Raw genomic sequence first — 15,208 nt, 5'->3', positions numbered from 1 at the left:
AAAACAACATGGCCGACAGGCAGCCATATTGTATTTTGACAATTGAAGTTTGTTATCGCTATTTTACAGAAGGCACTGAAGGGATAGAACAATCTGCCACAAAATATCATTCAAAACCTTGACATAACATCATTCAAACCAGGGCTCGCACACACGATAAAATCCTAAAACAATCACACAAATGTTTTTAACCTGAGCTCTCTCTTATCTAAAAGCTGGTAGCTAGATGGGGCGCTACATCAAATGTATAAATATTTTTTCAAATGCTAATGATAATGATAATTTGTGAAGCGCTTATAGGCATGGGATCCTCAAAAGTTTGAAAAGAAAGGCCTCATTAATTTTACAGGTAATCTAGGACCTTCATATTACATCTACAACTACGTATACATTAACCCATTGAAGATGTCAAATAAGATTACCCGAGTACCTATTCTGAAAATTAGCTGCCAAGACGCACTTGCAATCAAAAGTAGATATGAATTTCTTTTCTTGCCAATATTTTGTCCTAGTCCTAATCAGGTATTGGTGATGTTCCATACAAAGTTGACCATGTCCCCACTAAACAAAAGCAGTTAAAATAATTTGTTTTCGTTTGTGTCTTCAGTACTTTCAGTACTTTGATTTTCTTTTAGTTTCATTGGGGTATGAAACAAATTTTGTTTGCAAACTGTTTGAATCCGTGTACATTGAATATATAATTATCAGCTATGCAGACATGTTTGTATAGTTATCTTTATTTAAATTTTCAGTCAATTTCAAAGTCTTGATCATTGTGATGGGGTGCATTGGAGGACTTATACTGCTCACGATCACAATCTGTATCTGTCGCTGCTGCTGCTGCAGGAAAAACAACTCAGACAGGTACTTTATATCTCTACATCATACAGTAGTTTTTCAATCAAATATTTTTGTTATGAATTTATAGTTTTGTATACCTTTATATACATGTATGATATTATAACATGGTTTTCCAGATTTTGAATTTTGTGTAGAGCAGAACAGGAAAAGAAAAACCAGCACCACTGGTCCTTCAAGCTTGAGTTCAAAATTACTTGTACCAAAGGTGAAACAAAGTGGTCCAATTAAACTGATTTTGTAGTAACTTAGATAAATTACGATAAATCTCTAACTTTTCAATCAGACATATGTAGTCGCCAGTTAATATTCATTTGCCAACAGACCAAATCTTCTGGCTCTTGGTTATTTCTCCCCCTGGTATATGTGGGATTTCTGTGTACAGTATTTGTTTTACCTTATTAGTTATGCCAAAGATGAAGCTAAAGTTGAAAGAAAGAAGATGGAACGCAAGGCCAAGAGTGACGAAAGGTAAACTCTTGGTGTTTGTTTTAATTTAATTCCTCCGCAAAAAAAAAAGAGATTGTCTACTTCGTAAAACCTATGCACCTGATCTGGAAATAGTTTGAAGATTAAATCATACATAATAAATATCAACAAAATTTCAACAATTTGTAAGAGTAAATTATTGAATATAAAGATTTGCACTCAACTTTTGTAATTTTATGTAAAAATTAACACAATAAAACTGATAAAAGTGTATTCCATATTGCCATTAAATGGCAAATTATGTCCATTTTCACAGTAAATTTGAGTTTTTCAATGAATTATACACAAATAATTTAAACTTTTTGTCTGTAAAAAGAAATTCTTGCCATTTTTTGTTATATAATAGTTTCTATTAATCTGTCAATTTTGTATTTAGGAGAGCGGAAAGAAAGAGTAAGACAGATGAAATCAGGAAAAAGTATGGTAAGTTAATTAATTCTTAAAATCTTTTCATTTTTAAATAGTTTTTACTAACTTAAAGGCCATATAGTTAAGGAATGTCAACTTCATTAGACCTTTCTTGAAAATGGTAAAAAAAACAAAACTTTCAGAGTAGGCTAAATAAAGTCAGGGTTGGTAGGGTTAGTTGAAACACAGGTAGTTTTTTCGGCATTAGTGCAGTAGAATTTAATTTTTGAATCATAAATAAATGTTCAAGTAAGCAGAGTAGAACTCCTATTATATGAACTCTCATGAAAAGTGAATTTGTTCAGAAATAGTTATGCTGATGTTCTTTTATATGATTCCGTAAGAAAATGGACACTTAAAATTATGATATTTGGGATGAGAATTTGAAATATGAAGTTTGCATCAGTAATTTAAAGGCCAGAGATAAAATATTTCATGGAATTTCAAATATAATCTATTTTGGAGTCTTTTTTAAAAGTAAAAATTAGCCCTTTCAGATATATATAATGTACCTGTATTGATGATTTGTACAATATTGTTGTGATTACCTCCCTTGCTATCAGGAATCGGTTTCAAAGGTAAGATTTTTGACATAAGACAGAACAGTCATCCCCAACCTACATTTATGATTTAGTTTTTTGTGGTTTTATGATTATATTAGTTTGTTTTCTTTTTTCTTTTTTTTCCTCTTTCTTCTCATTTTCAGATCTGTAACAGTGAACCAGTATCAACATATATACATGATGTATTTGAATTTCTTGTGCAAATTTTTGTATATTTCAAATCTTTAAATTTTTCATTTCTTATTGTATGTGACTATTTGACATGCTTGTTTCTGAATTATTCGAGATTATGCAATGTACTGTGATTATTTTTATTTTGTTCCATTCAAACATTCAAACAATTTTTTTAGGTCACCTGGGACGAAGTCTCCAGTAACCTATTTTAATCGCCTTTTGTCTGTCGTCGTGGGACGTGTGTCTGCAAACAATTTACATCTTTGACTTCTCCAAAACCGCTGAACCAAATTCAATGAAATTTGCCAGGAAACTTCCATGGCCAAATTCAAGGTCAACCAAAATTGTGAAATATATGGTCCTGACCCCAAGGGGCCTGAAAGGCAGGGCCAAAAAGGGTCAAATTGACTAAAATTTCAAAAATCTTCGTTACAAATCAAAGATATGATAGAATTAATCTTCACCAGATAGAAAAGTCTTCAGGTCCTTTGCCAAAATTGTGAATTTTATGACCCTTGGGTCTCACATTTTCCCCTGGGAAGGGGATAAAGTTAACTATAGATTATATATTGGGAAAAAAATAATTGAGCATTATTTGTTCCAATTGCCATTGGAATAATACAAACTTTGTTAGATGTGTATATTGTCACTAAATGACCTCCACCTGAATATATTGGTAGAAAAAATTACTATTCATAGATGGAAGCTAGGGTCCTAAGGTGCGTTACCAAAATTGTGATTTTCATGACCCTGGGGTCTCACGTTTGCCCTTGGGGGAGGGGGTAAACTTGACTATAGTTTATATAGGGAAATCTTAATTTTGACTTTTATTTGTTTGATTTCTATTCGAATTCATTTTAACTTTATCAGCATTGGATGACAGCTTGATAGTATGCACATGTTGGCCCCGACTGACCCCCTGGCTGATAGGCAGGGTAAAAAAGGGTCAATTAAATCAACTGAAATATTTCGATATTCAGGTGACCGTTAAGGCCCATAGGCCTCTTGGTTTTTTTAGCCCACCATCATCAGATGGTGGGCTATTCAAATCGCCCTGCGTCCGTGGTCCGTCGTCCGTCCCTCCGTCCGTCCGTAAACAATTCTTGTTATCGCTAATCCTCAGAAAGTACTGAAGGGATTTTTAGCCCACCATCATCAGATGGTGGGCTATTCAAATCGCCCTGCGTCCGTGGTCCGTCGTCCGTCCCTCCGTCCGTCCGTCCGTCCGTCCGTAAACAATTCTTGTTATCGCTATTTCTCAGAAAGTGCTGAAGGGACCTTTCTCAAATTTCATATGTAGGTTCCCCTTGGTGCCTAGTTATGCATATCGCATTTTGAGACCTATCGGAAAACAACATGGCCGACAGGCAGCCATCTTGGATTTTGACAATTGAAGTTTGTTATCGCTATTTCTCAGAAAGTACTGAAAGGATCTTTCTCAAATTTCATATGTAGGTTCCCCTTGGTGCCTAGTTATGCATATTGCATTTTGAGACCAATCGGAAAACAACATGGCCGACAGGCAGCCATCTTGGATTTTGACAATTGAAGTTTGTTATCGCTATTTCTCAGAAAGTACTGAAGGGATCTTTCTCAAATTTTATATGTAGGTTCCCCTTGGTGCTTAGTTATGCATATTGCATTTTGAGACCAATCGGAAAACAACATGGCTGACAGGCAGCCATCTTGGATTTTGACAATTGAAGTTTGTTATCGCTATTTCTCAGAAAGTGCTGAAGGGATCTTTCTCAAATTTTATATGTAGGTTCCCCTTGGTGACTAGTTATGCCTATCACATTTTGAGACCTATCGGAAAACAACATGGTCGACAGGTAGCCATCTTGGATTTTGACAATTGGAAGTTTGTTATCGCTATTTCTCAGAAAGTGTTGAAGGGATCTTTCTCAAATTACATATGTAGGTTCCCCTTGGTGCCTAGTTATGCATATTGCATTTTGATACCAATCGGAAAACAACATGGCCGACAGGCAGCCATCTTGGATTTTGACAACTGAAGTTTGTTATCGCTATTTCTCAAAAAGTAATGAAGGGATCTTTCTCAAATTTCATATGTAGGTTTCCCTCGGTGCCTAGTTATGCATATTGCATTTTGAGACCAGTCAGAAAACAACCTGGCCGACAGGCAGCCATCTTGTATTTTGACAATTGAAGTTTGTTATCGCTATTTCTCAGAAAGTACTGAAAGGATCTTTCTCAAATTTCATATGTAGGTTCCCCTTGGTGCCTAGTTATGCATATTGCATTTTGAGACCAATCGGAAAACAACATGGCCGACAGGCAGCCATCTTGGATTTTGACAATTGAAGTTTGTTATCGCTATTTCTCAGAAAGTACTGAAGGGATCTTTCTCAAATTTTATATGTAGGTTCCCCTTGGTGCTTAGTTATGCATATTGCATTTTGAGACCAATCGGAAAACAACATGGCTGACAGGCAGCCATCTTGGATTTTGACAATTGAAGTTTGTTATCGCTATTTCTCAGAAAGTGCTGAAGGGATCTTTCTCAAATTTTATATGTAGGTTCCCCTTGGTGACTAGTTATGCCTATCACATTTTGAGACCTATCGGAAAACAACATGGTCGACAGGCAGCCATCTTGGATTTTGACAATTGGAAGTTTGTTATCGCTATTTCTCAGAAAGTGTTGAAGGGATCTTTCTCAAATTACATATGTAGGTTCCCCTTGGTGCCTAGTTATGCATATTGCATTTTGATACCAATCGGAAAACAACATGGCCGACAGGCAGCCATCTTGGATTTTGACAACTGAAGTTTGTTATCGCTATTTCTCAAAAAGTAATGAAGGGATCTTTCTCAAATTTCATATGTAGGTTTCCCTCGGTGCCTAGTTATGCATATTGCATTTTGAGACCAGTCAGAAAACAACCTGGCCGACAGGCAGCCATCTTGTATTTTGACAATTGAAGTTTGTTATCGCTATTTTACAGAAGGTACTGAAGGGATCTTTCTCAAATTTCATATGTAGGTTCCCTTTGGTCCCTGGTGTTGCATTTTGGGACCAATCCGAAAACAACATGGCCGACAGGCAGCCATTATTGCTAAATCTTAAATTTTATATATAGGTTCCCCTTGTTTGAAAAGTACTAGAGGGCTGTTTCTGAATTTACACAGATTAGTAAGACTTAGAGGAAGGGAAAAGTAGAGAAAAGTTCCATCTGACATGGAACCTATAAAGATCATTCAATGGTGGGCGCCAAGATCCCTCTGGGATCTCTTGTTCTCAAATTTCATATGTATATTCCCCTTGGTGTCTAGTTATGCATATTGCATTTTGAGACCAATCGGAAAACAACATGGCCAACAGGCAGCCATCTTGGATTTTGACAATTGAAATTTGTTATCGCTATTTCTGAGAAAGTACTGAAGGGATCTTCCTCAAATTCCATATGTATGTTCCCCTTGGTGCCTAGTTATGCATATTGCACTTTGAGACCAATCGGAAAACAACATGGCCGACAGGCAGCCATCTTGGATTTTGACAATTGAAGTTTGTTATCGCTATTTCTGAGAAAGTCCTGAAGGGATCTTTCTGAAATTTCATATGTATGTTCCCCTTGGTGCCTAGTTATGTATATTGCATTTTGAGACCAATCGGAAAACAACATGGCCGACAGGCAGCCATCTTGGATTTTGACAATTGAAATTTGTTATCGCTATTTCTGAGAAAGTACTGAAGGGATCTTCCTCAAATTCCATATGTATGTTCCCCTTGGTGCCTAGTTATGCATATTGCACTTTGAGACCAATCGGAAAACAACATGGCCGACAGGCAGCCATCTTGGATTTTGATAATTGAAGTTTGTTATCGCTATTTCTGAAAAAGTACTGAAGGGATCTTTCTAAAATTTCATATGTAGGCTCCCCTTGGTGCCTAGTTATGCATATTGCATTTTGAGACCAATCGGAAAACAACATGGCCGACAGGCAGCCATCTTGGATTTTGATAATTGAAGTTTGTTATCGCTATATCTGAGAAAGTACTGAAGGGATCTTTCTCAAATTTCATATGTATGTTCCCCTTGGTGCCTTGTTATGCATATTGCATTTTGAGACCAATCGGAAAACAACATGGCCGACAGGCAGCCATCTTGGATTTTGATAATTGAAGTTTGTTATTGCTATTTCTGAGAAAGTACTGAAGGGATCTTTCTCAAATTTCATATTATGTTCCCCTTGGTGCCTAGTTATGCATATTGTATTTTGAGACCAATCGGAAAACAACATGGCCGACAGGCAGCCATCTTGGATTTTGATAATTGATGTTTGTTATCGCTATTTCTGAGAAAGTACTGAAGGGATCTTTCTGAAATTTCATATGTAGGCTCCCCTTGGTGCCTAGTTATGCATATTGCATTTTGAGACCAATCGGAAAACAACATGGCCGACAGGCAGCCATCTTGGATTTTGACAATTGAAATTTGTTATCGCTATTTCTGAGAAAGTACTGAAGGGATCTTCCTCAAATTCCATATGTATGTTCCCCTTGGTGCCTAGTTATGCATATTGCACTTTGAGACCAATCAGAAAACAACATGGCCGCCAGGCAGCCATCTTGGATTTTGACAATTGAAGTTTGTTATCGCTATTTCTGAGAAAGTCCTGAAGGGATCTTTCTGAAATTTCATATGTATGTTCCCCTTGGTGCCTAGTTATGTATATTGCATTTTGAGACTGAAGGGATCTTTCTGAAATTTCATATGTTGGCTCCCCTTGTTGACTAGTTATGCATATTGCATTTTGAGACCAATCGGAAAACAACATGGCCGACAGGCAGCCATCTTGGATTTCGATAATTGAAGTTTGTTATCGCTATTTCTGAAAAAGTACTGAAGGGATCTTTCTCAAATTTCATATGTATGTTCCCCTTGGTGCCTTGTTATGCATATTGCATTTTGAGACCAATCGGAAAACAACATGGCCGACAGGCAGCCATCTTGGATTTTGACAATTGAAGTTTGTTATCGCTATTTCTGAGAAAGTACTAAAGGGATCTTTCTCAAATTTCATATGTAGGCTCCCCTCGGTGCCTAGTAAGCATATTGCATTTTGAGACCAATCGGAAAACAACATGGCCGACAGGCAGCCATCTTAGATTTTGACAATTGAAGTTTGTTATCGCTATTTCTCAGAAAGTAATGAAGGGATCTTTCTCAAACGTTTTTGTAAGTTCCCCTTGGTCTGTAGTTCTACATATTGCATCTTGGGACCAATAGGAAAACAACATGGCCGACAGGCAGCCATCTTGGATTTTGACAATTGAAGTTTGTTATCGCTATTTATCAGAAATTGCTGAAGGGATCTTTCTGAAATTTCATTTGTAGGTTGCCCTCTGTGCCTAGTTATGCATATTGGATTTTGAGACCAGTCAGAAAACAACCTGCCCGACAGGCAGCCATCTTGTATTTTGACAATTGAAGTTTGTTATCGCTATTTTACAGAAGGTACTGAAGGGATCTTTCTCAAATTTCATATGTAGGTTCCCTTTGGTCCCTGGTGTTGCATTTTGGGACCAATCCGAAAACAACAGACAGCCATTATCGCTAAATCTTAAATTTTATATATAGGTTCCCCTTGTTTGAAAAGTACTAGAGGGCTGTTTCTGAATTTACACAGATTAGTAAGACTTAGAGGAAGGGAAAAGTAGAGAAAAGATCAATCCGAAATGGAACCTATAAAGATCATTCAATGGTGGGCGCCAAGATCCCTCTGGGATCTCTTGTTATTATCAAGGTGTATTATTTCTTGGTGTATGTTTTAGTTTTCAAGATGTTATGTTTTTGTTGTGCACTTTATGGATAGTCTATAAATGTCACCACAGATTTATAGTGTTATCATCAAAAAAAAAAAAAAACTACAATTTAAGTTTCAGCCCCATCAAACATGGGCCTAATCAGATCTAAACAGTTTACCAAGTGTACCTTCAATTTTGTCCTTTCGTCTATATACAGTTGTGTGATCGCACATTGTTCCAAAAACATCATGCAGACATCGTGCAGACATCATGCGCACAAATGTGTGATGTGCAATACAAACCGCACAACTGTGCGATGTAAACTGCACAGGTAACGATAGGTTTATAAATATTACGAAATTACTTGTTATACGAAAACATATACGAAAATATTAAAATAATGATATAAGATGGTCGCTAATATATATATATACATGCTGCATAACAATTGTTTTCATTCATGGAACACATATGACCTGTTATGTTTTGCCATTAAATACCATCCTTTAGAGGACCTGCATGGTCATACATCTGCATGTATAGGATGGGAGACGGACTCCACTTCGATTTTACTTAATAAATGAATTACATATAATATGTTTTTTTAAGCAAAAAAGATACGGTATGTTTCTATTCAAAATAAGTCGTTTTAACTATTGTTTAGTTCTACATGTATGAAATATCCCGTATAAATTCTCGCCAAATACAGATTTCTTCGACTTTCCTAGACCTAGAGGTGTCCTCGACGACGTCCGAGCAAATTATATATAGTTCCTTAAAAAAATAATTTAGATAACTTATTTAAATATACATCGGTATTTAGTTTCATTCCTAATAATTATTGCATATGTTTTAACAAAAATATTGTAATTACATTTGTAGCTGTCTCGTAAAATGTTAATCGTTGTATATCTTTTACAATCGTTCCACACGTTTAAATTATTAATGATGCATTCCTCCTTTTATATCTACCACGATACCAATCGCACATGTACCGTTCCAATCGCCCATTGTGCGCACATTTTCCTTCACGATCCGTATCGCACATCGTGCAGACTTCGTGCACACATCGTGCAGACTTCGTGCGCACATCGTGGAGCGTTGTGCGATCACATAACTGTATGTACGATTTATAAGGTCATGTTCTTAATAAGATCTTGCCATTTTCTTCCCTAATTGATCAAACTCAATCCATTTGCCTTTAATTCAGATTTTGAGGTTTTCCGTCCAACAGAATATAATCCTTATCCTATAATTAAACAAAAAAATCAGGAATGCCAATATTATTAAGAAAGAATTAGAGAATAAAGAGTATTTTACAATTGTATCCGAGTAGATGCTTAATCGATTTACTCTCAAGTGTAGATACTGATGCTTTCACTATTTTTGTGTAAAGATAAAATATTACTGGTGTTTATTTTATTCACAGAAAAATTATGTTTTTGCTTGTGTTTGTTTTTTCTTATAAATAAATACTGAAATGTTGACTTTACATGCATTGGTTAAATTTTAGTGATTACTAATCAGTTATATGTAGGATATTAATTACTAATTTGAAGATTTGTGATTCTTAGATAAATAGTTTATTCACCAATTGATAATTAATGACTTGTTCATGTTGATCTTCTTAATTTGATAACAATTTTGTAATTTTTTTTTTTTAATTTTCACACAGGTCTTATCAAGGATGACAACCCGTACTCCAGATTTGATGCTTAATCATCGAAGGAACAGAGGAACTATTAAAAGTCCAATTTCAAGTGCTGTGCAGTCTATTTTTTATACCAGTACAAATGCACAGAATATTTTTAACTTAATTTGATTTTTTTAACTGTTGATTTTGGTCAAAGATGTAACAAGTAGTTTAAATTGGAATCAGTCAAAAAGTTGATGTAATATTATGGTAAGTGCCAACAAATCTATAATATATATATATAAGAGAGACTTTTTATATTTAAATGAAACATTAAATTATTGATAAATTATATCTATTTATTGAAGAGCATCAAATTAAAACATGTTTTACAGTACATGTACATCTAGAAGTTGCCATTGATTGACTGCATTTGAAGTTTTTCATTGATCTATTGGTGGTTTGAGTTACAAGTTAACTTCATTTTTCAGTTAACAATAATCAAGTTAGCCTAATTGAGGTTAATTTTCCTACTATAGTGTAAAACCTGTGTTAACTAATACCCTGTGAAATTTCATTTTTCAGTTAACAATAATCAAGTTAGCCTAATTGAGGTTTTCCTACTATAGTGTAAAACCTGTGTTAACTGATACCCTGTGAAAAAACAAAAAAAATCATATGGTCAAATAAAAAAGGCAGGATGTCAGAACAGTGTTTTTGGAGGTTTCCATCAGAAATTTGGTTACAGTGTTATTTTGGATCGGACAAGGTGTCGGAATACACAGGTCTTGATTGTTGGCATTCTCCATGCATTATAGTGTTTGATTAAACTAGATATCAGAACACTCAGAGATCAGATTTGACAGGTTTGTTAGAAGATTTGATTTTGGAGTTCATCATTATAGCTGAGTTCCATTTTGTTTGTTTGCTTTGATAAATACTTTTTTATTGAACACTATATAGACATCACATTGTGCTCCGACATTGATGTATCTTGATGAATATAGAGATATGTTTTAAATTGGAGACACTTACCTGAGATATTTTTCTAATAACTTCATCAAGACGAATAAGCATTCAACAGAAAACCTGTGTTCTTATAGGGTATTGTTAATGTTCCTAGCCTACATAATATACACAGGCCCATGAGGTATGGACAGGTGTCTCGACTACATAATATACACACAGGCCCTTGAGGTATGGTCAGATGTCTATCCTACATAATATACACACAGGCCCATGAGGTATGGTCAGATGTCTATCCTACGTAATATACACACAGGCCCATGAGGTATGGACAATTGTGTTGCCTTGATAATATGCACAGGTCCATGAGGTATGGGACAGGTATCATCTAGACTACATAATACACACAGGCCCTTGAGGTATGGACAGGTTTCTAGACTACATAATACACACAGGCCCTTGAGGTATGGACAGGTTTCTAGACTACATAATATACACACAGGCCCATGCAGATGTCTAGCCTACATAATATCACACAGGCCCTTGAGGCCTGGAACAGGTGTCTATAGCCTACATAATGTACTCACATAGGCCTATGAGCTAAGTACATGTACCGGTGTCGGTCTCAATCCTACATTACATAGACCTATGATATTCTATTTTCACTAAAGACATGTTTATTTGTTATTAAAATTGCATCCTTCCACACTTAGTAAAGGATCAGAATTGTGTGATGTTTGATGTTTTCTTCCTTGAAATTGATATCATTGTTTTGTGTAATGGCATTATATTTCGGTATATGTATGGTACTGAATGTTGTGTGTGCCAAACATTTTGGAATTTTGCACTGGACATTTACGCAAAATATAACTTTCTGGTTTTCCTTTTTTCAAATTTTAAGTTTGTTTATTCAAAGTTAAATCATACAAAGCTGTTGCTCCTCAAAAACTTTGTTTTCTTGAAAGTCTGTAGTGCTATTTTTGAAGTATATACATTTTTAATCACATTCCTAATTTGATGTTATTTGATGAGAGTTTTTGAAGACTAAATAATACTAATATACAGGTCATCCAACATTGTACAAACTTTTTGTGTACGGTAACTAATGCTACATGGAAGTAGAAGGCTAAGCGATTGCCTTCTTGCAATAGCCTATCTTATATAATTACTATATTCGACCTAATAAGCGCACCTTCCTCTATAAGGTCAACCCCCACATTTTACAAGATAAGATGATGGTCATACTAATTTAAACGTATAAAAAGTTCCTTGTACCTCAATGATCTGTCAATGTAATATCTTCAGTCTTCTAACCAAAGAGTCTAGATTGTTTTCATTACATAAAGGTATGAAAATGAAAGAAAAAGTTGCTTTTTTCACACAAATTCACATGGAAGTTTTTGTCTCTTACATGGTTTTATTAAGTGCACCCATATAGTGTTTTTTAAGTGCACATTACACTTATTAGGTCAAATACGGAAACGTCAATGTAATAAAATATTCTGGAATGAAAATTTATTTCAAATATCATGATATTTGCGTAGAACCATAGAGGAAGGAAGAAAGTATGCATGGTTGCAGACATTTCTACTCAAGGAATATTACAGGTGTGAATTCAACATTGTGAAAATATCCAATTAAACATCTTAAAATAACACAGTTTCTAGCTCTGTAAGGAACCTTTTAGAAATATAATTTTGCCAACTGACACTTATGATATTTTGCAAAATCTCTTCAATAACACATTCAAACACTGTTTGTTAATCATTTTATTGAGTTTTTGATTTAATTCCCTTAATTTGTTGGTGTACATGTTTTGCTTAAAACAATAATATTTTTTCCTGATTCCATATGTAAATTTCCTCACACTTCAGTTTTTATTGAATACCATTCCTTCACAGTTTAACACTATTTACAGTAAACAGACATTTTGGCACATTTTACCCATTTTAAGTATATTCTCCACTTTGTGAAATATAATTACGACTAACATCTATTTCCAATTTGATTTTCATTGATTTCTTGTCAAGATTACATTGTAATTCAAAAAATTATTTGAAGTGAAAATAATTATCTGAATGCAATTTTTTATTGAATCTGTACCTATTATCAAGATATTGACTTAGATTAACAATATATGTTGTTTTGTAGCTGTTTGGCATTTTAAGTAACATGACAAAATACAGAAATATATATTTTATAGAGATAAGAAACTTAAAAAGATAAAAATTAAAGGTATATTCAACTGACAGCATACTACATTGTATCCCAGTACCTTAAATAAGGTTTCTGGTATACAGTTAAACCTCGTTATCCAAACTCAAGTTTTATCATGAAAAAACTATAACTAAGATATCCTGAGTATTTTAAGAAATCAGGTATGATTTATATATAATTTCAATTGTCTGGACTGAATTTTTACCCCAAGTTTAGCTGAGTCTTCAAGTTATAAGAGTTTGAGTTAACAAAGTTTGACCTTCTCTAGATAATTCTTGTGCAATTTAAAGCCGTTGTTTTGTTATTCATTTAAATGAAACATATTTCATTGTACATTTTCATCAACATATAGATATACTGTTTTGCCATATGCTTTATTTATTCTGATGCTTTTTATCATTGTTTCAATCTGGCAAAGATAGGTCCATCATTCTCTGAAGCATTGGTTATTGTAAACATACATGTACCTATCTCAGTGCTAAATGCTATTCCAATAAAACATCTATCTGACTAAGACTCGTTGAATTTGATTGTGTTAAAGTAACACATGGAAACATATGTGTAAATCTATTGAATAGTTTAGATGAGTTCCAGGACTATCGGAATATTTTACTGTAAAGTCACTTTGTAATAATGTATTGAATCTTTATACACAAATTCCAGAATGCTGGAGTCTTTAAGTTATAGAAAGAGATGTTACTGATGGATATTGCGTATAAATTGTGGATTTACAGAAATATTAGAGAGCTGATATAGGTACATGTACATGAAGTTGTGTTGATTGCCTTGTTTAATGACCAATACATTACAAAATGTTATTAATTCTGCTGATATTTCTTTGGTATTTGATTTTTTTTTGCTGATACAAAACGAGATACCATGATAAATATGATTTATATGAATGATAATCAAATTTTTATTCACTCTACTTTCTTGATAAAGAAGTAAACAAATAATTGAATAATAAGTTAAGAAATTTAAGTTTCATTTTTTAAAAGAAGTAAAAGAAAATGATTTAATAATAAGCTTAGAAAGTTTCATTTTTGCACACAGGTTAAATCTTGATGATACTTGTGAGTGAACATCAGGTTTCTGAAGCCGTCCAGTATCGATAACTTCCAAATTATCCGGATCCGAAATTAGTTGTTAGGCAACTGTACACTTGGGTTTCAGTTGTATAAAAACAAGATACATATTGTCTGGTTGTGATTTTGTTAATTGCTTGCCAAAGTTATATATTTGTACAAAGCTTATTCTATTTCAAAATATGAAGATTAAATCATGCTTAAAAAAAAACAAAAAAACTTTGTTAATTTTCTAACTTCGTGATACATTGAAGTTTCCCCCTGGTATTGATTAATGATGCCTTATTAAAGCCTCTGTATGTTTTTGTTTGTACATTTAGAACTTCATTAAGCTAAACTTCATAATATGGATTTATCTTCATTTAATTCCCTTCAAATTTTCTATCATTTAACAAGTTTTTGTAATTCTGTCAAAATTAATGTGCTATGAAAACATAGAGGCTTCAAGAGGGTACATCGCTCTATAAACTCAATATTTAATTTACATAGGTATATAGAATTTGTAGACGATGTCATTGGTGACCTATTGCTATCACTTTTAGTCCGACATATGTGTCGTCTGTCATAAACAATTTACATTATTAGATGCAGAGTGTCATGATATTGGACCAGTGCCATGCTAGGATGAAGGGGTTCAAACTATTGACCTTTACCTACTTGTAAAGTCACAGGGTTCAAATGTGTTAAAATCTTTAAATGACTTTTCAATATGAACCAGTAAATATATATATACATGTACTATCATGTATGTGATATATAGCTACACTTGCTGTGATGAAGGGCTACAATGTTTGTTCACATGAATTACCTTGGCCTACTTTTAAGGTCACAGGAATCTAAAATGTATTAAAATCTTCTAACAACTTCTGAAAAACAATCCAGAGGACCAAGGTCATGATACTAGGCCAGATGCTGGCCCTTGTGTACGCTACACAGAGGACGGGCAGCGAGTAGCCATCTCGAGTAGGGATTCCTACTCGGACGTGTGGGCATCTTTATGGTGTATGATATGCCATCATGGAAATGGTTTACTTTGCCGACT

The 15,208-nt window shown here is 34.3% G+C and overlaps 1 protein-coding gene across 3 annotated transcripts; it reads left to right on the top strand.

Annotated features, from left to right (window-relative positions):
• The first annotated feature begins 750 nt into the window (after positions 1–750).
• Positions 751–14,279, top strand: LOC117319555 (pituitary tumor-transforming gene 1 protein-interacting protein-like). Of its 3 annotated transcripts, none has more exons than XR_004530767.1 (5): positions 751–864; positions 1,264–1,329; positions 1,724–1,770; positions 9,941–11,189; positions 11,284–14,279. XR_004530767.1 is itself a non-coding variant. In XM_033874344.1 (5 exons), exons 1-5 carry the CDS (start codon positions 779–781, stop codon positions 9,982–9,984), a joined length of 258 nt encoding a protein of 85 aa, XP_033730235.1. In that variant the 5' UTR covers positions 751–778; the 3' UTR covers positions 9,985–14,276. The 3 variants fall into 3 exon arrangements, 2 of the variants coding, with proteins under 2 accessions (XP_033730235.1, XP_033730236.1); XM_033874344.1 differs by adding an exon at positions 2,319–2,333 and having other exon boundaries at positions 9,941–14,276; XM_033874345.1 differs by having other exon boundaries at positions 9,941–14,276.
• Positions 14,280–15,208: the final 929 nt, after the last annotated feature.

The sequence above is a fragment of the Pecten maximus genome, unplaced genomic scaffold, assembly GCF_902652985.1.
Source record: "Pecten maximus unplaced genomic scaffold, xPecMax1.1, whole genome shotgun sequence".
Taxonomy (NCBI): Eukaryota; Metazoa; Mollusca; class Bivalvia; order Pectinida; family Pectinidae; genus Pecten; species Pecten maximus.
The sequence above is the reverse complement of the archived record's forward strand: the minus strand, read 5'-3'. Positions and strand labels throughout refer to the sequence as shown.

Excerpts from the sequence above, each read along its gene's own strand:
- LOC117319555 (XM_033874344.1), top strand. The coding sequence starts at position 779 with ATGGGGTGCATTGGAGGACTTATACTGCTCACGATCACAATCTGTATC. Across the intron at positions 865-1,263 it reads AGGAAAAACAACTCAGACAG|TTATGCCAAAGATGAAGCTA; the intron begins GTACTTTATATC and ends TTACCTTATTAG. Across the intron at positions 1,330-1,723 it reads AAGGCCAAGAGTGACGAAAG|GAGAGCGGAAAGAAAGAGTA; the intron begins GTAAACTCTTGG and ends TTTTGTATTTAG.